At 40.3% G+C, this 25,825-nt stretch overlaps 1 protein-coding gene across 2 annotated transcripts in view; it reads right to left on the bottom strand.

Moving 5' to 3' along the window:
- The window catches only part of cpeb4b (cytoplasmic polyadenylation element binding protein 4b), a 99,630-nt gene extending 74,271 nt beyond the window's left edge, over positions 1 to 25,359 (bottom strand). For both annotated transcript variants that reach the window (XM_063053566.1, XM_063053567.1), the window contains exons 1-2: positions 24,090 to 25,359; positions 5,401 to 5,491 (exon numbers count right to left, since the gene is read on the bottom strand). In XM_063053566.1, the coding sequence (XP_062909636.1) occupies positions 5,401 to 5,491; positions 24,090 to 25,100 (1,102 nt within the window). In that variant the 5' untranslated portion in view covers positions 25,101 to 25,359. The remainder of the gene's footprint in view (positions 1 to 5,400; positions 5,492 to 24,089) is intronic.
- Positions 25,360 to 25,825: the final 466 nt, after the last annotated feature.

Below are 25,825 nucleotides of genomic sequence, written 5' to 3'. Positions count from 1 at the left end.
CGCTTGAGGTGTGTCGTGGGAATACATGGAAGATTGAAAGCAGCAAGGTGGCTGCCGGTTGTGTGTCCAGAGACCTGAGTTCTTTGGGCACAGAGCTTGGAAAAAGCAACGCAACAGACTTTTAAAATTGTAAATCAGCGACTTGTTTATTATGCCTTCCCTCTCGCTGTGAAACGGGGACACTTCTTTTTCGCTTATTAGGGAGAGAGAACACCTGTGGTATCTCCTTATTGATGCTTTGCTGCATGCTCAAGTGCTCGGCGGGGGTTGCCAATACTTTTTTTTGCTGGTGGGGGGAGGGGGGATCATGGCTTTGCTGCTGCTTACGCGTGGGAGGGGGACCTGGGGGGGAATTTGGGGCTCTAACATTTAACTGTCATTCATTCTTTGGGGAACTCTTCTGTTTTCGTGGATGGTTGCGAAGAAAAAGAATTTCAGGATGTATACATTTGTCTGACATTAAATGTACCTTTAAAACTCTTGAAACCTTTGAAAAATGCACAAATGGAACTATCTAATATGGACATCTTTCTCAGCAAGGTCCAGTTGGGCAAGCAGGCCATTTCCATACTGTATGATTGTATGACACTTACTCTGTCGAATACTTATTCACAAATACCTATTCTAGTTCAATTTATGATCTCCTCTTTCGCCTGAAGAATGTAGGCTTGTACCCAACATTACCATTGTATGGACTGGTGCCATAAATGTCTCCATAGCCATCACTTAGATTGTCAAAATAAAAGCTGGGCCCAAAGCTAGTCCTTTCACAACAGTATTGGCTGTTTAATACAGCTGGCTGCCATAACTGGCAGCTTTCTTTCACGTTCCTGTGCTACACTGTACATTAGTTTTCTGAGAATTTGCAAGGTCCTTATTCCACTGCATTCCTGTAGAACGGAGTTTCACAGAACAACCAACCAATTATCATGTGATCTGCAATAGTATCAATAACCATCGTTACTGTGTGGCCTTTTATGATAAAGATATACTGGCTTTGGTGGCAGTATAGAGGAGATTCACTAGGTTGACTCCAGAGAAGAGACAGTTAGCCTATGAGAAGAGATTGAATAGCTTGGTACTATACTCATGGGAATTCGGAAGAATGAAAGGAGATCTCTTAGAAACAAAATTATGAAGGCATAAATAAGACAGAGGCAGGAAAATTGTTTCCACTGATATGCAACACTCGACTTAGGGACGCAACCCCAAGATTCAGGGGATTGGGGGAACTGCTTTTCCCACTGAGTAGTAAATCTGTGGCATTTTTAGCCCAGAGAAGTTGCAGAGACTCCTTCATTAAATATATTTAAGACAGAGTTAGACAGACTCTTGTACAGCAGGGGTATTAAAAGTTATTGGATAAAGCAGTAAGTGAAGCCAAGTCCACAACCAGATCAGCCATGATCGTAATGAATGGCAGGGGAGGCTTGACAGGCCAGATGGCCTATCCTAGTCCTATTTCTTATGCTCTTATTTTCTTAGCTAACCAAAAACCTCCAATTTCCAAAATTCTGCATGCCTTCAAGCTTGCTGCCAAATATTAAAAGGTATCTCAGTCTGAGGTACACTCCTCTCAACGCAACTGTACCAGTCCTTCCTCACATTTTTAGGTCCTTGGGATCTAATTTCCTGAAGTTTCTGTAACCAAAAGACAATACTGCTGACAAAGATTATCATGTTTTCTCATGTAGGCAATGTCACAGTTTCAAAATTATACATCAAGCAAAACTGTCTCAGATACTTAAGTGTCATTCTCATACTGCATTTTCTACATATTACCCATTCTACATATCCTGCTTATGTTGCCTTCCACATTTGATAGCTTCCACTTGTTTCTCATCAGCGAATCCATACAGGGTCCAATCTACGTTCAGCAGCCACTTTATTAGGTACACATGCTCATTGATTTTATTTATTTCATTTAGTGATACAGTGCAGAGTAGGCCTTTCATGCCATGCTGCGCCAGAAAACCCACTCTAAACTAATCACAAGACAATTTACAACAACCATTTAACCCAGTCATTACAACTTTGGACTGTGGGAGAAAATTAGAGCACCCAGCAGAAACCAATAAATTCTATGGACAGGATGTACAGAAACTCCCTACAGAACAGCACTGGAATTGAACTTTAAAGTCCAGAATGCCTCGAGCTGTAATAGCGTTGCACTAACCACTATGCTATCGTGGCACCCATATCAATGCAATGCAAATAACTAATCAGCCAATCATGTGACAGCAACTCAATGCATAAAAATATGCAGACCTGGTTAAGAGATTCAGTTGTTATTCAGACCAAACTTCAAATGGGGAAGAAATGTGATCTAAGTGACTTTGACTATGGAATGATTATTAGTGCCAGAGGGTGGTTTGAATATCTCAGAAACAGCTGACCTCCTGGGATTTTCACACACAACAGTCTCTAGAGATTACAGAGAATGGGGTGATAGACAAAAGACATCCAGGGAGTAGCAGTACTGTGGGCAAAAACACCTTGTTAATAAGAGATGTCAGAGGAGAACGGCAAGACTAGTTCAAGCGGACCGGAAGATTACAGCAACTTAAATAGCTGTGCATTACAATAGTGGTGTACAGAAGAGCATCTCTGAACATACATGACAAATCTTGAAATGGATGGGTTACAGCAGCAAACCACGAACATACACTCAGTGGCCACTTTAGGTACAAGAGTGACCTAAAGTGGCCACTGAGTGCAGAAAAATATCTTTGGAGCCCTTTGCCCATCTTTCAGATGAACACATTCAACAAACATATCCTTTGGTTCTTTGGCTGTATATTCCAAAATTATAGCTCTCAAAATCTCCAGTGGAAAAATGAGATATACCTTTTCAAGGTATACTGTATCCTCGCACAAAACATGTCAAAATCTATTAACATAAAGGACATTTCTTGTCTAACCCCCAATATTGTTTCCACTTCACCAATATTCTTTACCTTCAAGATTTAAACTCATTCCATATGCAATATTTGTCTTGAATGTTTTTGACATCGTAAACATTATCCATCTGATCCACAGATTTAAACTATTCAAGTCAACATGGTTTTCCCCAATTTCAGACAGACATTCAAATTGTATTTACCTCATTAAAATATTTTGGATTTAGAGTTACAAATCAGCTTCCCATCCCCCAAACCAAGCATGCCATCACTGATAAATAAAAGTGGTAGCAAAAGTGAGTGGGAAGTTGGATATCTGGGAAGATTTTTTAAAATCCAACAAAAGGTAACTAAAAGAGCTACTAGAAAGGAAAAGGTGAAATACGAGGGCAAACTAGCCAATAATATAAAGCAGGGTACTAAAACCAGTTATCAAAAGAGTAAAGGGAGGTGAGAGTTGATACTGGATCACTGGAAAATTATGCTGGTAGCAATGGGGGACAAAGAAGTGGCAGATGAACTTAATGGGTACTTTGCATCAGTCTTCATTGTGGAAGACACTAGCAGTGTGCCAAAGGTCTGTCAGTGTCAGGGAGCAGGAGTAAGTGCCGACGATATTACAAAGGAAAAAGTGCTAGGCAGACTGAAAGGTCTAAGTTGGATAAGTCACCCGGACCAGGTGGACTACACTCCAGAGTCCTGAAAGATTGCTGAACAGATAATAGATGCATTGGTCATGATCTTTCAAGAATCACTTGATTCTGGCAAATTGCAAATGTCATTCTACTCTTTAAGAAAGGAGGAAGGCAAATGAGGAAATTTTAAGCCAATTAGCCTAACCTCAGTGGTTAAGAAAGTGTTGGGAGTCCATTATTAGTGATGAGGTTTTGGGGTACTTGGAGACTAATGATAAAATAAGTCAAAGTCAGCATGGTTTCGGTGAAGGGAAATCTTGCTTGACAAATCTGTTAGAATTCTTCAAGGAAGCAACAAGGAGCGTGGACAAAGGAGAGGCAGAGGATGTCATTTACTTAGATTTTCAGAAAGCATTTGATGAAGTGCCTCATGAGGCTGCTTAACAAGATAAAGTCCTATAGTGTGACAGGAAATATACTGGCTTGGATAGACAAATAGCTGACAGGCAAGAAGCAGCAAGTGGGAATAAAGGGAGCTTTTTCTAGTCAGCTGCCAGTGACTACTGCTGTTCCTCAGGGGTCAGTATTGGGACTGCTTCTTTTCACATTGTTTGTCAATGATTTAGATAGTGGAACTGATGGCTTTGTGGCAAAGTTTGCAGATGATATGAAGACAGGTGGGGGGATAGGTAGCTGAGGATGCAATACAATTGCAGCAGGACTTGGACAAATTGGAAGAATGGGCAAAAAGTGGCAGATGGAATACAGTGTTGGGAAATGTATGATAATGCACTTTGGTAAAAGGGACAATAGTGCAGACTTATCTAAACGGGGAGAAAATTCAAACATCAGAGGAGCAAAGTAGGAGTCCTTGTGTAAGACTCCCAGGTTAATTAACAGATTGAGTCTATGGTAAAGGCGGCAAATACATGTTGGCATTTGTATCAGGGGGAACAGAATACAAAAAAAAACAAGGACATAATGCTGAAGCTTTATAAGACACTAGTCAGGCTGCACTTAAGAGTACCATTAACAGTTTTGGGCCCCATATCTCAAAGGATGTATTGTCATTGGAGAGAGTCCAGAGGAGGTCCACAAGGAAGATTCCAGGAATGAAAGGGTTAACATATGAAGAGCATATGAAGGTTTGGACCTATACTCACTGGAATTTAGAAGAACGCATGGGGATCTCATTGAAACCTACTGAATGTTGAAAGAACTAGACAAGGTGAATGTGGAGAGGATGTTCTTTCTGATGGGGGTATCAAGAACTAGAGGGCACAGCCTCAAAATTGAGCGGTGACCTTTTAGAATAGAAGCAAGGAGGCATTATTTTAGTCAAAGAGTGGTGAATCTGTGGAATTCTCTGCCACAGACTGTAGTGGAGGCAAAGTCAGTGGGTATATTTAAAGCAGAAGTTGATCAAGATTCCTGATTGGGTCAGGGTATCAAGGGATATGGTGAGAGGGCAGGTGTATGGGCTTGAATGGGATTCGAGATCAGCCATGATGAATGATGAAATGGCAGAGCGGACTTAATAGGCTGAATGGTCTAATTCTGTTCCTATGTCTTATGGATTAAAAGTAGGAGCACAGCAGGGGTGGAAAGGAGAAAATTTTGTTCCATATAACTATTATCAATTTGTCAACAGTGTCATTGCCATATATAATTTATTCTTTCTCTTTTTATGAATGAAACTATTTTTAAAATGTAAATCTTAGCACCATTTGGCTTAATTCAAATCCATATTATTTTGCTTCACATACTTAAGGAGAAAGAAATGTTCTGTACCTTCCAAAAAATTATTCTTGTTATGGCAAAACCTCAATATAAAATTGAATATGCATTTCAAAGCTTTCACTTACCTTTAAGAGGGTCCTGTTCAGCTCTCATGATGTCAATCAGTGAACTCTCCAATGAGTGCATGTTTAAAGTGTCATATAATCTAGTTCGATCCTGGAAAAAGAAATCATCTTTGTTTAAATTCTGAAAACAAATCATGGTGAAAATTGAAATATTAGTGAACATCAGTTACTTCCAAACTAGCAGTAGGGTTTTTCTCAAATTTATTAAATTTACAATTATGAAATATTCAAATAATGACATTTTCAAAGGCTAAACATTTTAGTAATTGAATTATTACTGCAAATAAGCAATCCTTTGAAAATGTGAAAGAATTATTTTTCATCTAAAACTGCTGTAAAAACAACTCAGCTACAATTTAAAAATGTAGAAACAGTTTTCCTTTCAAACTCACTTCAAGAAACAAAGTGCAAGATTTAATGCAGATGAATAGACTTTTTTGTACAAATCATAAAAAAAAGTTCAAGGTTCTGCTTGTAAAATTGTTGAATATGTCATCGAACATTACAAAGTTATACAAAACACTAATCATTCTTCGTTGGCCAGCGTAATTAAGACTACCTCAAAAGATAAAAGCAAAATATGTCAAGTTATAATTAAAGAATGGCAGAGCAGGTAAACGGAATGAATAGCCACAATATCCTTAGAGCATTAAAATATCAAGGAAAATGTCACAAGCAGCAATTATGAATCCCAGGTACCTTTTCCAAATTAAAACATAGGTACAGATGGAGAAAGGGAGGACCACATTCCAAATTAGTTTAGAAAACGAATGCCCGGAAGGTACAAAGTTCAATGAAGAAACACTTGAAGAAAAACTACAAACCTCAGTAGAGGGACATTTAATTTTCCAAGCTGTGTTGAAGAAGCCTATCATGAATGAGCACCAAGTTTATTATGAAAAAAAATTTAGCCATGGGATGGATAGCTGAAATGTTAAAATAGGAATGTTTGGTTTCAGTGACTGCTGTGCAGGCACACCTAGACCTCTTCAGACACAAACATTTTCCAAATATATATTAATCACTCATGTTACACTGCATTTATCGTGTACTATTTGCCAACATAAATAAGTCACTTTGTCAAGATACATCACATTTACTGATTCTTCAATATCCGATGCTAAAGGTGGCACCTTTGGTGTGTTGGACTCTGGAATGGAGAGCATTTAGCAATCAGATAAGGTTTCATTTTTCTCCTTTTCCTTAGAAGGGCTAGGAATAACAGGACATAGAAACTAGGCCAGTGGTATAGTTTTAATGCAGGATGTGAGAGTTCAAAGATCTTCTAGCATCCCTCGTGACTAGATCTGCAGTTAGTGTATTCCGTTGCAGCTCTCAGACTGCAGAGCAGTTGGATCTATTGCGCACTGGTGAGGTGGGGTGGGGGGGGGAGAAGAAGACAGAAAATGATGTATATACTAACATTAGTGAGCTAGCTGCAACATAACTATAGAAAGAATGATAGATGGCCATCAGGAAGGACAGCAAGTGTCAGAGCATAATGTTGGAAACATTATTGCTCATTCCTCTCCAAAGCAGGTGCATAATTTTGGACACATTTGGAAGACTGGCCTTTGAGGAAAAAGGCAGGAACAGTCAAATTGTGGTACCACATTTGCACTGCAGGGAAGGGAAAAGTCTTGAGTAGTAGTGGTGGGAATTTCATTACTGAGTAGAACCACCACAATTCTGTAGCCAAGAAAAAGACACCAGTATAGTGTGTTGTCTCACTGAGGTTTGGGTTTGTAATATCTTGGATTAGGTACAGAATATTCTGATGGGGGAGGGAGAACAGCCAAAATATGATATTTTTAACAGGCAGAAAGAGTGATGAAGGCCTGCAAAGAGTTCAGAAAGTTATGCAGAAGGTATATGACTCTGATTTTAGGAACATTTTGTGCCATGAGTTTGTTAGATGGAAAGAGGGCAGGACAGATAGACAAAAGCTAAAAAGTGAGTGCAAGGAGAAGAGCTGTACAAGGAGGCCAGATTGTATCTAACCACACAGAGAAATGCTTGGGAGGGCTTAAACTAATATAAAATGTGTGAAGAATCATAGCAGATGGAGACACCAACTTAAATGTAAAGGATAAATCAAGTCCAATGGACAAAGCAGACAGATGTAGGGTAGGAAGCAGGCTCATATTAAGTTACTTTTATGCAAGTAACCTCACAGGCAAATCAGATGATCTCTGAGCAGGTGTCTACAAATGAGTTATGAGGAGCGGGTATACAAATTTAATTGCATCACACCTCAATTTTCAAAACCAACAATACCCAAATCTTGTAAAACATTACACTAAATCCCTAAAAGGCAGCTGCTTCAACAAGTGCAGCAATTACATTTTAATACTAAAATACACACAAGGATTTTGAGTTAACTACAGTTCAGGTCCAAACATTTAGAAAAAGCTCACACTAAGCTAGCAGTTCAAGCCAGTGTCTTGATGCAGCGCGCATGATGAAAATTATTCAATAGTAGGACAGCTTGTTTCTCTGGAATCCAGCGAACAATCCATGTAGTCCAAAAACAGTTACATTTAAATCAACCCAGTTAATGCTTTTAAAAAAAAATAGACAACCATTGCTTTGTTAACTTAAGTTTATTCCTTTGAGATCTCTGCAAAAACTGCTAAACAAATGAAGTTTTCAGTTCCAAACCCAAAATTTTATACAACCAAGCACAGTTGCTCCAAAATACAAGCGCTCACATCCAACAGTTTTGCTTACATAAAGATAAGTCATCAAGGTGTGTGCAATGTCTACTGACTGCATTATTGGCATTCAGCCAGCCAAATTAGTTAATGTCTCAATCAATTTTGATAACATTTTCTAATGAATAATATCCAACATGATTTTTAAAGTTTACACTTGTGTGGAACCATAAACACTAACATTAAGACCATCCAACACTCTCATCCTCCAATCTCAGATGAAACTCAAGTATCTAACACAACCTAACATAATTGTATACACAACTTTAAATTTGCATTGTAATGATACAGCAATATCTTGGTCGCATACATTCTACAGGTCAACCTTCACTAATCCGACTACCTGTAATCCGGTTCCTTCGATAACCCGGCACTGATTATGCTTAATGCGATCCTTCTGTAATTTGGCATTTTCACTAATCCGGCACTCCTCAGGTCCCAATGGTGCCGGATTAGTGAAGGTTGACCTGTAATAATTTATAGCTAAAAGTATGAAAGTAGTGTCAAAGCTCTTCTACTACTACCAGTTGGGGTTACTTCTAAAAAAATGTGCAGTGTTAAAGGAATGCAGATAAGGTTTTCAAGAGCTGGTGACAAGATTGAACACTCACATAACAATGGCAGCATTTTAAAAGTACTTTTTTTGCATTTCTAATACTGCTCTACATACTATTTTGATTAGACCAAAGGAAAACCACAGAAAAAGAAAAGTTCATCTCTTTTTTGGAAAATATTTAAATACTTGCATGAAAAAATCAATTTTCATTTCCTTTCCACTTTAAATAGTCTATTAATTGAGTAATTTTATCTTGAGTATGATAGACCCTGAAAAAGTACATGGACAGCTCATGAATCTGATAGCAAAAGAGGGAAATAATTGTTGTAGGCCCAGAAATCTCAGTTAAGCATCATTCTCTGAAATTAGAGCCAGATCTTTGAAGACTACATTTCCAAACAACTTCTACAAGAAAGGTTCGTAATAGATTCAAACCTATTTCTGCTAATCATAATTAATGCTACTACTGATTTTTCAAATTTAAATCAACATTAATACTTATGCTTGATAAATACATATTGAAGGACAGAAGACAGATACACTCTTAAAAAATAACCCATCTCCTTGATTAGCAGAGTAGAGTGGCTAGAGGGCAGTATGCCACGAGATTCCACAGAGCCCAGGATCAGATCCCCTGCTCCTCATTGCACATGACCAACTTAAATATTGGCTCACAGTTTAGAACATTACCCATCATCAAAACTGGCAATGTGAATTAGTGTGAAAGACAAAAATCTGGAGTGCAGGAAGACAATGGACTGATATGCAGTCTCAAATGTACTGAATGGAATTTAATTCAAAAAAAGGAGAGGCAATGCATGTAGAAGGCACATACTGTAAGGAGTACAAGACAAATTTCAAGATATTAAGTGTACAGGAACAGAAAAATCTTTTCTTACTGTGTCAAATTGGTAAGACGTTTAAAACAGAGATGAGAGGCTTTCCTTCACTGGCAAAGACAAAATAAAAAATAGGGCTGACACGATAGAAAAGCCACCGTTAGCCAACTGCGTATGCAATTCTATTCACCACACAGCAGGAAAAATGACAATAGTACAAGTGTGCTGGGAGTACTTAAAAGGACGATGCCAAACCTTGGCAATTATTAATTAAGAAAGACTTTGTAAACTGGAAAAAGAGAAGAATAAAGGGAGATAAGTTTTTTTAATATAAAATTATGACAGCACAAAAGGCAGAAATTATCATGCTTATGGTAAAGCAATTCAAGTGAAGTAGGAGTAACCAAAGTAGTTCAATACTTAGCCTTATGGACTTAATTGGTCAATAGACCATTTCCTGTGATAGAAGTTTCGATGAATCTATGATTAGAGGTTAAAGTGGTCTACAACTATTCCGTTGAAATACTTTAATTTAATTGCTTTGAAGCATGGATAGTTATAAAGTCCTTCAGTAATGTTGTAATTCCAGCTAAAAGTCAGATGGGCAAAATGTCAAATCACAACACAAAATCACTCATCTATACTGGTTCATTTGTAGATCCATCCAATTAAGTGTACTCTCTCTGCACTCCAACACTCCCAGAGTAACCCTACGGATCATTTTCAATTACTGGTTCTTGCCCATTACTTTTTAAACTGCTCCTGCCACATTTTAGACGGTACATTCCAGATCATAATAACCCACCTTAGTTAGGTCTGCCTGCTCTGAATTTTTATCATTTCAAATTTGTATCCACTTACCAATGCAGCTTTCGCAGAAAACCAGCTTTATAGTACTTTCATGATTTTGAGCATCTCTATTACCTTTTTACACAATCAGCTCCAGCTTTTCTAGTTTCCCCCACAGAACCAAAAGCTCTCATTCCAAGTACCATTTGAAGACTCTTTGCACTTCCTCCATAGTCCAGATTCCCTTCCTAAAGTACTGTCAAATTGCTCAATTTTCTTTACTTTCAATAATATCCTTGAAGGCAGCCTTAGCTTTGCAACTCTGATTTTCGAGCTAGAGTCTACCATCAAGACTTTAGCTTTGGCAGGCCATGTAGGATGCATAAACAGACTCTCAAAACAGACACTAATCCAAGCTCTACCTTGGGAAGAAATTACTTGGCTGATAGAGGAAAAAAATCATAATTGTATTGAAAGCTCATTTGATTCCTGGAATAAGGAGAAACTGGATAAAATAGTGCCGTATTGAATAGAGTCTGGAAACTCAAGAACTCAATAGCTGAATACAGAGAGGCTACTTCTGTTGGGATGTCCAGAACCAAAGATTCCAGACAATTGATATGGGCATGTATTTAGGACTAAAAAGGGGTCCAGATGAAAGATTTCAGCCTGAAACATTGACTCTATTCCTCTGCATAAATGCTGCCTGACCTGTTGACTTCCTCCAGCATTGTATCTGTTATTCTGGATTTCTAGCATCGGCAGAATCTCTTGTTTAGGACTAAGAAGTGGCGCTTTCTTTACTCAGAGGGTGTCAAATGATGGATTTTCAATGACTGAAAGAACTGAAGGCCAATTTACAATATATTTAAACAAAAAGGTAGATTTCTAGATTATAAAAAGTATCACTGCAGACATCCCACCTCTCCCAGAAGTTCTGGGAGTCTCCTGCATATGAATAATGGCTCCCTGATGCCTGCAAATTATATACAATATCACAGAAATCAATTTTTTTTGAGAGCGAGCAAGAGAGAGAGTGCGCGAGAGCAAGCAAGCAAAAGAAGAAGTAAGCGAGAGAGCAAGAGAGAAAGCAAGCGAGAGAGAGTGAGAGAGAGCGCGAGGGCGCCAGGGCAGAGTATTCCAAAATAAAAAAAATATAAAACGTACATCACCCCAGCCTACACTGAAGTGTACCCCTGCCTAATAGGGGTCAAAATAATGACAGTGTTGCTCGCTGCACTATTTGCAACAGTGACTTTTCTATTGCCCATGGTGGGTTAAGACTGTAAAAGACATGTTGAGGTGAGTTTAACAGGTGTCATTCGTTCATTAGCATAGCTAACGTTATTTAAACTAGCTGGCTAGCTGATAAGGAGCTACTCTATTGCAGACATCCCACCTCTCCCGGAAGTCTCCCGCAAATTGACGGTGCTACCTCCCTGAAATCAGCTTTTGCAGGGTGGGATGTCTGTCACTGGATATGGAAATCAAGCAGGGTTAAGATATAAAAAATAGGGCAGTGACTGTATAGAAAGCAGCATACATGGGATGAATAAACCATTTTTATGTTTCTTATTTATATCTCCAGTAGATAAATGTAATTAACAAGCCTTTATCGACAGCACTACCATCTTTGATATCAATTATTGTTCTAAGACCAACAATCTCTGTCTGTTCCTACCCTTCCCTGCAGTTTAAGATAAGTTTTTACCTAACTTTTCCAATGAAAACATCTTGAAGTTAAAATAGTCGCACTGCTTCCATTTCATTACCCAAATATTTCAGCATTTTTTGTAAAAAGATTTTCAGAATCTTTTCTTAAAAATTTGATATTCCTTATCACAATTAGAAATTAAACTGAAATTGTAGTTGCAGGCTCTACATTTCCATCAGACCCATGAATAAAGATGCTTTCCAATCCCTATTTGTCCTTAATACTTCATGCCACTTTACATACTGCTGCAATCCATGTGGAGTTTTTTTTTAAAATGCATTATGTCATGTCAGGAGTTTCAGATTTTGGAGAACTTTTGCCATGTATTTTGTGAATAACGGTCACCTGAAGGAAATAGTTGCTTAAGGCTGTGGATGACAGACCAATTAAAATGGTGGGTTTATTTTCCTGTCAAGCTTCCCGTGTTGCTACGCTCCACTTAACCAGGCACAAGGATACCATTCTTTTCACAACATTAACAGTAGAAAGGTTCTGAGAAGTCAAGAGGCAAGTCATTCGCTGGAGACTGCTTATACTTAGACCTGCTCCTGTAGGCACATGTGTATAACCAGTCTAGTCTAGTTTCTGGTTAATGGTGATGACAAGTCATTGAACATTATTCCCAAAAAATATTTTCAGATGGCCAAAGACAAAGTTATCACAGACATGCATGTAATAATTACATAACAATATATCCACCATTGTTATGAACAAAAGATAATGATGTATTGGAAATTAAAACAAGGAAGATTGATTTTAATATGACATGCTGAATGCTCCAAGAACATAGTTTTTCATATGCACGGAAATCTCATCCTTGGTAAAAGTGGATTGGGAGCAGCTACTTTCAGTTATGTTTATAGGCAATCAACGGAGGCATTTGGAAGAAATGAATGAGTTTGGGACACCATTCCCATGAAGAGACAGAGGTTTGGGCAAAGAAATAAATACAGCTTATGACAAATTTAAGATTACTTAAAATTCTACAGGAACAGGGAAGGTGAAAGGTAGTATTTAAAGTAATTAGGGGGGTAAATAAGAGCACAAAATAGCTCTCGTGGGCAAGATTATGAAAAATACCAGAAGTATATTAAAGGCAGAGGGTTGACAGGTAATGATCACGGTCCATTAGGAACTCTGTGTGGAACTTGAGGACATGGTGTGGTGGGGGGTGGGAGAAAAGAAGAGGGAGAAAAGGTCTTAACTGATATTTGTCATCTATATTTACAATGTAAAATGCAATTGAAGAACTCAGGGAGGGAAGGATGGTAGTGGGGTGGTTGGAATTCTAGTATAGATTGACCTAGAAGGCTTATACATGGATAAATCTCCATGGTCTGATGGGATGCATCCAAGAATGAGGTTGTGTTGGGACCAAAAATTGTTTTAAGCTTCTTTGGCCAGATGACTGGAGGAGGGCAAATATAGGACCTTTATTAAAGGGTAGCAGGAATAAGCTTGATAAATTACAGTAAGTCTAACATTAGTGGTAGGGGATATTATGGAAAAAAAAGCTGAACACTTGGAAGGATATGCCGTGATTAAGGATAAGCAGCATGGCTTTAAGGAAATACTTCTAAATGATTTGAATTTTGTGAAGAGTAATGATCATTCCCATGAGGATAGAATTGATTGGGGGTCATCTACATGGACTTCATTAAGGTCAATTCCAAAGCCCCACACAGAAAGCTGGCCCAAAAGGGTGACGTTTCATCCCATGAGATCCAGGACAAATTAGTAAATTTAAAAAAACATTCAGTTGGTGATGGGCAGAGCATTGTTTTTGCAATTGGAAGCCTGTGTAATCCCCATGACCTGTACTATGGGGATTAATGCTGGAGGCTTTGCTGTTTGCTAATAATGTACCCACAATCTGAATGCAAATGTAGGAAATGTGATTAATAAACTTAGATAACTTAAAAATTGGTGAGTTGCTCCTGGTGAATAGTACAACCTTAAACTACAAAATGATGCTAATCATTTAACATGGACAGACAACTTGCAGATGAAAATTATTCTTGAAAATTGCAAGTCAATAGATTTTGGAAGATCCAATAAGGGTGAGATATACACAATACGTGGTAGGATTCCAGCACCACAGGTAAATAAGGAGGTACTCAGAATATGCACCTTCATTAGGCAGCACAGAATGCAAAAGCAGTGGAAATATACAAAACATTAGGTCATTTTGGTTGTCACACTATAGGAAAGATGATTGTACAGAAAGAGGCAGAAGAGATGATATTGGCTAAAATGAAGCGTGTATAAGAGATTAGACAAGCTGAGTTTGATTTTTTAAGAGCAGAGAGGATTAAGGCAGAACTGAATTGCAATATACAAATTTGAGGGACACAGAAAGGAGAAATACTTCCTGCTGTCTTCCCTTAGTAGAACCAAATATAACCAAAATTTGTAGGTTAGCTATAGGCTTGAGGGATGGAGGCAGAAGGTAGTCCCAATATTTATTAAGCAATCAGAAGACTATTTGAAATACTATCGGCATGGATGGATACAGGCATTAGCCACAAGTACCAGATCCATGGCAATATATGATGGGCAAAACAGCTATAGGAACCAGAACAGGACTTTTGGTCCATGAAATCTGTATCAAACATGATGCCGAATTAAACAAACTCTATTCTGCCTGTAAGTAATCCATATCCTCCATTCTCTACAAATTCACATTTATCTAAATACCCTTACTGTATCTGTTTCCACCACTATGCATGAAGCCCATTCCAGGCACCTGTACCGCTCTACATGTGAGTAAAAACAAACTTACATCAAATCTCTTTTACACTTACTGCCTCCCACCTTAAGTGCATGTTCAGAGTGCAAGCATTACTAAATGACAATAAAAGAGGACTGTGTGTCCTCATGACCTAATCTAATAACCAAACCTTAAAAGGCTAATTTAACGTTCCCTTTTCAAACTTGTCTTTCTTGTTTTCCCCCCATCATGTATTTCTCAAACTAATGCATTTCTGTAGAGATTTGCATCTTGACACCTGTGACTACCTACTCAGTTACCTGTTTTAACTTTTACTTTAAGATTTTCCCTTCCCATCCTTCTAAATGGCTAAAAATAGTTTTTAGTGCAATGCAGGCTTCTAGGAACTAAAACGATCCAAATATAATAATGCACAGAATGTTTATAACAGCAATCCAGGTATCTTATAATAGCAAGAGAAAGTTAAAACTACTCTGGCAGAAGCCCACTTTTATACCTTACAAATCTGCTTTGGGCAGGATTTCCAAATGTACAACAAAACTTTAATGTACTCATTAAATGCACTACATGGTGGATTGTGGTTAATTGGGGTAACCATTTATTTGTGACAACTCTTAAAAGCTTAAATAGCGTCAGTTGTGTGTGTCTGTATTCAAAAAGCAGTGATTTTTGTCATTGATAGTTGGCAAGAAATAAAACCACAATTCAGAACTGTTCTGCTCATTGCAGTTTCAAGCATTCAGACTTAGAAATTGTAGAAATGGCTGGGAGTGAAAAAGAAACATTTCACTACTTCAAATAGGAATTATGAACAACTGAAGGTACCAATAATCACCTTGAAAGTTACAATACGAATGAATGAAGGTTTGGAGGATGCAATCATCAACAGCATTATCTGGAGACAGTCCATTATCTGCACTGATTTTTAAATTTATTTAGATACAATGCAGAATAGGCCCTTCAAGCCACCCCACCCAGCAATCCCGATTCAATACTAGCCGAATCGTGGGACAATTTAGAATGACCAATCTACCAACTGGTAGGTCTTTGAACTGTGAGAGGAAACTAGAGTACCCGGAGGAAATCCAATTGCCCATGGGGTGAGTGTACAATTTCTTACAGGCAGTGGCGGAAACTGAACCCAGGACACTGGTATTGTAAAACGTTGTACTGACCACTGTGCTACCATGCCACCCATTTCGTTCATTTACAGTCAAAAGGACATGATAAGGATGAATTTCTCCATTGTTAAGTACTAGGAGTTTATACGGTTTTATAGTTTTTTATGATTTGTTACTCAGTTTCTCTTTTTACACCTTTTTAACTATTTCTATGAAGTTTGGCTATTTAGTACAGCCATTTAATTGGGTCAAAATGTACTAGTTCCGATGTGTTCCAATTAACCAATCTACTCTATGCCAGAAGTTCAAGAGTGTCAGGGGACAGAAGTGTGTGAAGTTGCCATTACTTGGGAGGTTTTTGGGAAACTAAGGTCTGAAGATAGCTAGGTCACCTGGCCCAAATAGTATACCCTCCAGGATTCTGAAAGAGGTGGGAGATTGTGGAGACTAGTAGTGGTCTTCCTAGAATCACTAGGTACTGGCATAGTTCGGGAGGACTAAAATTCCACTCTTCAAGAAAGGAGAGAGGCAGAAGAAAGGAAATTATTGGGCAGTTAATCTGACCTCAAGTGGTTGGGAAGATGTTGGAGTTGATTGTTAAAGATGTGGTTTCGGGGTACAAGGAGGCAGATGATAAAATAGACTGTAGTCAGCATGGTTTCCTCAACAGAAAATATTAGCCAACAAATCTGTTGGAACTCCTTGAAGAAATAGTAAGCAAGATAGACAAAGGAGAATCGGCTGATGTTGTGCACTTGGATTTTCAGAGCAACTTTGACAAGGTGCTACAAATGAGGCTGCTTAACAAGTTTAGGGCCCTTATTATTACTGGAAAGATACTAGCATGGGTAAAGCAGTGGCTGATTGACAGGATGCAAAGAGTGGGAATAAAGGGAGCCTTTTTCTGGCTGGCTGCCAGTGACTTGTGGTATTCCACAGGGGTCTGTGTTGGGATTGCTTCTTTTTCACGTTACAGGTCAATGACTTGAATGACAGAATTGATGGCTTTGTGGCCAAGTTTGTGGACAATACAAAGACAGGTGGAGGGACAGGTAGTTTTGAGGAAGTGAGAGGTTATCAGAAGGACTTAAGATTAGGAGAATGGGCAAAGTACTGGCAGATGGAATATAGCGTTGGGAAGTGCATGGTCATGCACTTTGGAAGAAATAAACACAGACTATTTTCTAAATGGAGAGAAAATCCAGAAAAAAAACTGGGGTGCAAAGGAACTTGGGAGTCCTTTTGCAGGATTCCCTAAAGGTTAATTTGCAGGTTGAGTCAGTAGTGAGGAAGGCAAATGTGATGTTAGTATTCATTCCAGGACTAGAATATAAAAGCAAGGATGTAATACTGAGGTTTTATAAAGTGCTGGTGAGGCCTCACTTGGAGTATTGGGCTCCTTATCTTAGAAAGGATGTGCTAACATTGGAGAGGGTTCAAAGGAAGTTGATGAAAATGATTATGGGATTGAAAGGCTTGTACATAAAGAGAGTTTGATGGCTCTGGACCTGTCCTCAGTGAAATTCAAAACAATGAAGGGCGACTCAATGAAATCTACTGAATGTTGAGGGGCCTTGATAGAGAGGTGTGGAGAAGTTGTTTCCTATGGTGGGGGAGTCTAGGACTAGAGAGGACAGGGGCATCCTTTTAGAATGCAGATGAGGGGGAAATTTCTTTTGCCAGAGTGGTGAATCTGTGGAATTAATTACCACAGGTGGCTATGGAGGCCAAGTCATTGACTATTTAGGACAATACAGTTGTTTGGCATCTGTCTGTCACGAAGGACAATGGGTGATCACCATCACAAGCCTGGGCGGAAAGTACGGAGATCCCCAGATGCCCAGTCATCAAGATCGCCCTCTCAGCCTCACCAGTGTAATCCAAATAAAAGCTTTGAAGCAATACATTTGACATCAGCTTGGCTGCGGAAGCTACTGGAAGGATGTTCAATGACACCCAGCCGCCTTAGGGGTTCCAATCCAGATTTGTTACCTGGGTTGACTGCCGTAGCCTTCATCTCTCCCAAGACTGCCCACGAGGCAGTGGGGCTACCTACCTATAGCTGAGGATCTGGGACCATAAGATATAGGGGAAGAATTAGGCCACTAAGTCCATCGCATCTGCTCCACCATTTTATCATGGCTGGTCCAATTTTCCTCTCAGCCACAACCTCCTGCCTTCTTACTGTATCCCTTCATGCCCTGACCAATCAAGAATCTATCAACCTTTGCTTCAAATATACAGCAGCCTGTGGCAAAGAATTCCACACATTCACCACTCTCTTGCTTAAGAAATTCCTCCTCATCTCCATTCTGAAAGGACACCCTTTTATTCTGAGGCTGTCCCCTCTGGACTTAGACTCTCCTACCATAGGAAACATTTTCTTCATTAAGGCCTTTCACCATTCAATGGGTTTCATTAAGGTCACCCCTCATTCTACTGAATGCAGGCCCAGAGCCATCAAATGCTCTTCATATGACAAGCAATTCAATTCTGAAATCATCTTCTTGAACGTCCTTTGAACCCTCTCCAGTTTCAGCACATCCCTTCTAAGGGGCCAAAACCTGCTCACAGTACTCTAAGTGAGGCCTCACCCGTGCTTTATAAAGTTTCAACATTACACCCTGGCTTTTATATTCTAGTCCACTTATTTAAAGGTAGAGGTTGATAAATTCTTGATTAGTCAGGGCATGAAGGGACACGAGGAGAAGGCAGGGGACTGGAGCTGAGAGGGAAAGTGGATCAACCATGATGAAATAGTGGAGCAGACAATGGGTCAAAGGGCCCAATTCTGCTTCTATATCTTTTACAGGTGTCCCCCGCTTTTCGAACGTTCGCTTTACAAAACCTCGCTGTTACGAAAGACCTACATTAGTTACCTGTTTTCGCTAACAGAAGGTGTTTTCACTGTTACCAAAAAAGGCAGCGCGCGCCCCGAGCAGCCAAGCTCCTCCCCCGGAACTGCATTCTAGCCGGCATTGCTTAAACACGTGCCCATGAGCATCTGTGCTTTATGTCGATTTATTTTGAGCATCTGTTAGCAAGATAAGTTCTAAGGTATCAGAAAAGCCTAAAAGAGCTCGTAAGGGTGTTACACTTAGCGTAAAACGAGACATAATTAAGCGTTTCGATCGTGGTGAACGAAGTAAGGACAAAGTGATTTTGGCTTGTGGAAGTTGACGAAGATAATGTTGAAGAGGTTTTGGCATCCCATGACCAAGAACTGATAGATGAAGAGCTGATGCAATTGGAAGAGGAAAGGATAACAATCGAAACCGAATGCGGTAGCGAACGGACCAAAAGTGAAGTCGTCCAGGAACTGAACGTCAAGCAACTGCGTGAGATTTTTGCTGCAATGATCGCAGAAAAGTACAACTTTAATTTTGAAAGGGCACGTAGGTTTAGGCCATATTTGCAGGATGGTTTGAGTGCTTACAAAGAACTGTATGATATAAAAATGCGTGAGGTTAAGCAGTCAAGCATACTGTCGTTTTCCAAGCCTTCCATATCAGCCGCGGTTGACGACGAACCTCGACCTTTGACATTGAGGCAGGCAGAGATAGAAGAAGATGACCTGCCTGCCCTGATGAAAACAGACGACCATGAGATGACACCTCAGTGTCCCACCACTCCAGTGGTCCCAACCTCCGGGCCACAGACCGATACGTTGCCGCGAAGCATGCAGTGGTGCAGCGGTAGCCGGGACGCACCCAGCACATCTTTAAGAAAAAAAGCCGAAATAAACAAGCTAATTAATTAGGTGCCACCTGGCACGTAAATGTTGGCCCAGATCAGAGGCGAATGCCGATTGCGTCGCCTCTGATCTGGACCAACATTTACGTGCCAAGAGGCACCTAATTAATTAGCGTGTTTATTTCGGCTTTTTTCTTAAAGATGTGCTGGGTGCGTCCCAGCTACCGCTGCACCACTGCATTCTTCGCAGATCGGTATCAGCCCGTGGCGTAGACAGTGGGGACCACTGCACCACCCCAACCTCCGCGACTCAGCCTAACACACCATCACCAGTGGGCTCGGCGCTGTCTTCCCGATTCGGGTAAGTGATACTACACTGTACATACATTATTTCTACTTTATATAGGCTGTGTATTTTTATGTGTTATTTGGTATGATTTGGCAGCTTCATAGCTTAAAGGTTACTGGAGAGAGTGTTTCTGCTGAGAGCGCTTGCATGAAATTTTCGCTACGGTGGACAGTGCGGCAATGATTGTAGAAAAGTATTTCTACTTTATATATACTGTGTATTTATCATATCATTCCTGCTTTTACTACATGTTACTGTTATTTTAGGTTTTATGTGTTATTTGGCATGATTTGGTAGGTTTTTTTTGGGTCTGCGAACGCTTGCAAAATCTTCCCATATAAATAAATGGTAATTGCTTCTTCACTTTACAACATTTCGGCTTACGAACCGTTTCATAGGAACACTCTACCTTTGGATGGCAGGGGAAACCTGTAGTCTTGTATCAAAATGTTTACCAGTTTATACTATAACACATTTTAGTATATTTAGTGCAATCAATAGTTACATGGTACTTGCTCTTATACTCACCCATATCCATTTCACTGATTCAGAAAGTATACCTCAAGACAACCATTTGATCTATCATTTGCTTCCAATACGGCCTTTTTCCACTGCGTACAAGTCTCTTTTCACATTACACTTTTAAAAGTACTTTAAAACCTACTTATTCCCAATCTACTTAAGTGGCCTATAATTCCTGAAAGCATTTAATCTTTCACATTTGTCATAGGTTAGGTACCATCAGCAAGTACTCTATGGTTTAAAAATCCTATCAGTTTAATGAGAGTGAAAAAAATCTGTCTAATGAAGAATAATTAATGCATCAAGGAACTCAAATGACAGCCTAGTGGGGAGCCAAAATACGAACATTTTTTAAAAAAAGTAACATATACAAAATGCTGCAAGAACAACGGTCATGCAGTATCAATGGAAATGAATAAACAGCCAACATTTCAGGCTCAGACACTTCATCAGGAACATCAACTATTTATTCCTTTCTATTGTTGCTGCCTGACCTGCTGAGTTCCTCCAGCATTTTGTATGTTACTCTAGATTTCCAGTATCTGCAGAACATCTTGTGATTATATTGTACTATACAGTTCCAATAAAATTAAACTCAAATTTGACTATGATTCATTACATCTAAAATTGTAGGCAATTAATATTTACTAAATAACCCATAGCCACTAAAAACTTGCAATCACAATCTATTGTATTCCAAGAAAACATCACAAATGGGCACTGGAAAAAAAGCTATAAAATGATAGCCTATTTCACCTTCTACAGTTACTAGGCCAACTGCCCAATGATTGTGAAATTGCCCATTCTTTTAGAATATCTGCAAAAAGACTTCCACTACTCAGATACAATTTCAGTTCCAACAACCATCTCCCCTACTTATCTCATTGTAATCTATAAAGCCTTTCATTTGCTTTAAATGCTCAGTAGATATATAAAGTCTTCATTCCCAGGCATATGCTTCTATCTCTGTGCTGCAGATTCATTTGGCAATAAGAGGTTAAGTGCACATACAGCATCTGTATTACAATTAAGCAAAAGCTCCATTTTGGTCTGCTGACTTTTCCAACTGGAATGGTTAATACAACCAAACATCACTATTGTACATTATACCTTTTAAAAATGTATTCAGCTCGATTTTACAAATAAACTTACAAATGAAAGCCAAATGACAGTCTCCTACAGCTCTAACTCTGATCTAGCTAAACTTTAGAGAGCCGTCGATATCTAAGTCATACAATATTTTCTATTAGTTTTCATTCCTGCAAATAAACTTGAAAGCAGCCTCTTGAATATCATTTGGAAACTCCATTCCCAACTGAACAATTCTAGTTTAAAAGGTTTAGTTCAACGATTTACTAAATTTTCGAACCATACCTAGTTCCCTTCAAATACTCAAACAACAGGAATACTGCAGATGCTGGAAATTCAAGCAACACACATCAAAGTTGCTGGTGAACGCAGCAGGCCAGGCAGCATCTCTGGGAAGAGGTACAGTCAACGTTTTGGGCCGAGACCTTTTGTCAGGACTAACTGAAGAAAGAGTTAGTAAGAGATTTGAAAGTGGGAGGGGGAGGGGGAGATCCAAAATGATAGGAGAAGACAGGAGGGGGAGGGATGTCCATGATCCTCTCATATCCCTTTTGCCAATCACCTGTCCAGCTCTTGGCTCCATCCCTCCCCTCCTGTCTTCTCCTATCATTTTGGAACTCCCCCTCCCCCTCTCAAATCTCTTATTAACTCTTCCTTCAGTTAGTCCTGATGAAGGGTCTCGGCCCGAAACGTCGACTGTACCTCTTCCTAGAGATGCTGCCTGGCCTGCTGCGTTCACCAGCAACTTTGATGTGTGTCCCTTCAAATACTTGTGCTTTCTTACATTTCAAAATTATCTTGTTTGACACTTTATGTATAAGATCTTAAGATAGGAGCAGTTGTCAAAATCTGGATCTCTTTGCCATAAGCTACACAATAAAAGACCCCCATTAAAGTCTTCATATACAGTTTTTCAACAAAAGCATTAAGCTGATAGACATGATCCACAGCAGTTATTGGAACATGTGGAATTAATGCTCCAAGGATCTAGATTTTTGAAGTTTCCTCCAACTACAACACCCTTCATGACCAAAAAGCTTGCCTCATTAACTGTCATTTTGACAAAATAATATTGTGGGTAACTGTTTCTTCTGACCATGTTGAGTCTTGCTCAGAAATAATACAAATAATTCTTTTGTAAAAGTCTAATTTATAGCAAATACTTAGGTATTTTTGTTCTTAACTGTTCAATAGTTTAGCTACCTAGATTATGACAACATTGAGACTCAGCCTATTAATGTTTCTATCAGCAGAAATAAAGTACAAGGCTACTGCAACTGAATACTGGCAAAATATACATAAGCTTTCTCATTCAGAGCAAGTTGTCTTACATTGTAAAAAAAAGTGTTATCTATGAAATTATTCATTTAGTGAGTCCTCCAATTGTTGACTCCAATCGTAGCACAATTTCCAAGCAGTCGTGTGCTTGCCTGATTAAGACTCTGAATGTATGTACGGTAGCAATATTCAGTCATCTATTGGTCAGAAGAAATGGTACCATAGTTAAATTATGGCTTGTCTTGTGAGAATAAATGCTCTTATTATTAAAGATAATACCAGGTCAGTGAATATTAAACCCCATTTAAGAATTCAGAGCATTTATTTTGTTATGGCATGCCATAACCAGACTATTGTACTATTTCTTCTGACCAATCGATGACTGAAGATTGCTACCATGCATTCAAGGCCTTGATCAGGCAAGCACACATCTGCTTGGAAGTTTAAAATGAGATCTGCAGTGTATGACTCTTCTTAAAAGCTAACACTATTCATGTGTTGTTCATTGCTTTGCCAAGTTTAAACAAAAGAACAAAAATTCTTAAAGATGCAACTGGAAAATAACTACCAGAAATCCTGTAATTTTTACATATCAAAAGGGGATAAAATGTTATTATTTTAATGTATTGAGGAAGAGATACTGTATGAAATTGCCAAGAAACCTAAAATGCATTTTATGTCTTTGCGCTCTACTGCTGCCGCAGAACAACATATTTCCTGTCAAGACATTGATAATAAGGATGATTGAGTATTTATGCAGTTTCATTTATTAATCTCTAACGGACTAAACTTTAAGCTACCACATAAAAATACCAAAAATCACCTATCGTCCCAGAAAGAGATTTTGTCCATTGTTTAACAAGTGGAGACAATTTTTGCCTATCTTGAAACCCTGGAAAAGGAATTTCTACACATTAGCTTCCTGCAAGTTGCTACAAAGATCTTTCCAGAATAAACTACAGAGCAATGGAATCAATACATTCCATCATCATTAATCTCACTGTCAAAAACATCCATTGATAAATATTATAATTGCAAGATAACTTGCATAACAATAATTTGATTTCAAGTAGCTTGCTGGAACCGCTCATCTCGAATTTAAGAAAACAGTGAACAATAAAAGAACTGCAGCATCCGAGGGGAAATGATACTGAACACTAAAGCGTTTAGTTTTGCGGTATTTAAAAGGCAATTATCCATATTAAAATAAAGATGGACTGGTCTTTGCCAAGGTTTTTACCTAATTTGAAATCAGACTCTACAGATGAGCCCAGTCGGACTCTGCGCTTCTCACCTGAAACGGTAAAATATCGTTCCTCAGCATGCTGTCCTCCATCCAAGACTTGGGCTGGAAGGCTGAGCTGGATCTCGAGTACTTGTGCGCCGGGATGTGGTTGCCGGGGAAAGGTTTCTTCATGGGGGAGATGGAGTTGAGGGCTGCCATGCCGCGGCGGTGATCCCGACCTTGGGACCCACCCCAGACACCGACGCCGCCGCCGCCGGAGCTCCAGGACGACGAGGAAGACGAGGAAGGCGACGGGCTTTGGTAGCTGCTCCACGGGGAAGGGGGTTTACTGAGGCTGTTGGCCAAGTGAGGCAGCTGGTTGAAAGCATTTCTGTGCGGGAACGGGCTGGCAGGAGACCTCCGCTGCTGCTGCTGGTGGTGGTGGTGCGGCGGCGGCGGGTGGTGCGGGTGGTGGTGCTGAGACAGGGCCATCTGGGGCGAGAAGCTGCCTCCGAAGCCGGGGCTGACATGGTGGGGGAAATTCTGGAACAGCATCGCCCCGTTGGCGGAGGGAGCGGGGACGCCCTGGTGGAAGAAATTGTCCTCGCTGACGGTAGGAGGAGTCATCGCTGCTGACCAGTTGCTGAAACCGGTCAGGGAGGATGTTGACGAGGTGAGGGACGGCGTCCCGGTCGTGCCGAGCCCCGAGGAAGGAGGGTCGTGGTAGTCAAAGCCGGGCAGGATCGGCGACTCCATCCTCAGCTTCTCCTTGGCGCCGGCGCCCCCGCTCTCCTCCTCGGACTTGGGTGACTCGGAGAGGATGACTACTTCGGGGGCAGCAGCCTGATCCAGCCGGGGGGAGAGCTGCGGCGGCTGGGGCTGGGGCTGGGGCTTGGGTTTCTCTGACAGCAGCAGATCATCTTGCATGGTCTGGATGGCCGAAGCAGGGAAGAGCCAAGCCGAAGTGGAGGCGCTGCAGAAGCTGGCGGCGCTCTGCTGCTGGTGATATCTGACTGGAAAAGCTACCTTACTGTTGGTATTATTGGTCTGAACTAGTAAACCGAACCCGTAATCCCCCATCGAGCGTGACGGCCGCACCACTGCCCCCTCCCTACCCCTCCTGGTTCTCTTCTTAAATATATAAAGAAAATCATAAAAGGGGGGAAAATGTCGCGTCACCGCCCTTTCGGCACCACTTTTTTGCCTCAGAAAATCCAATTAACTGTTTCCAAACCAACAGCTTTTTCCCCCCTCCTCTTCGACCGGCTTCTCTCACATACCGAGCCCTGGTCTCACATTATAGGTACGTATGTTTATACTAATCAGATCGCCTGCTTTCAACCCCCCCTTCCCCCGAGGAGAAACTTCTTTCTCGGCCCCCCTCCCCGATCTTTCCTCCCTCCCCCGCCTCACACTCCTCACTCTCCGCTCGCCTGGACCGACAGACTGAGCGCAATGACAAGAGGCGCGAGCTTCTTCCTGTTCGACGGTTTTCAGGCTCCTCCCCCTGCCGGCGCCCCATTCGCCCTCCGCCTGACGCGAAAGGGGGATGAGAGAGAAAAACAACGCCGGCTTTCTCTTCCGGTTCGACAGTTTCAAGGTGCCCTCGGCCGGCCCGTTTGCCTGTTTAGGTTGCGTCACAAGCGGGAAGTACGCACGTGGGGGCAGGCGCTGATTTTGAATGGGAGTTCTAACCGACCCCGGGAGAACCGGTCAGTGCGGAAGCGGCCTGTGCCGATGGTTGTTCTGAAGGCGAAGGGTGAGGAGGCAGGCTCTGTCATTTAGTACATTAGGAGAGGATTGTG

Source organism: Mobula hypostoma, chromosome 7 (assembly GCF_963921235.1).
Source record: "Mobula hypostoma chromosome 7, sMobHyp1.1, whole genome shotgun sequence".
In the NCBI taxonomy this organism is placed as follows: domain Eukaryota; kingdom Metazoa; phylum Chordata; class Chondrichthyes; order Myliobatiformes; family Myliobatidae; genus Mobula; species Mobula hypostoma.
The sequence above is the reverse complement of the archived record's forward strand: the minus strand, read 5'-3'. Positions and strand labels throughout refer to the sequence as shown.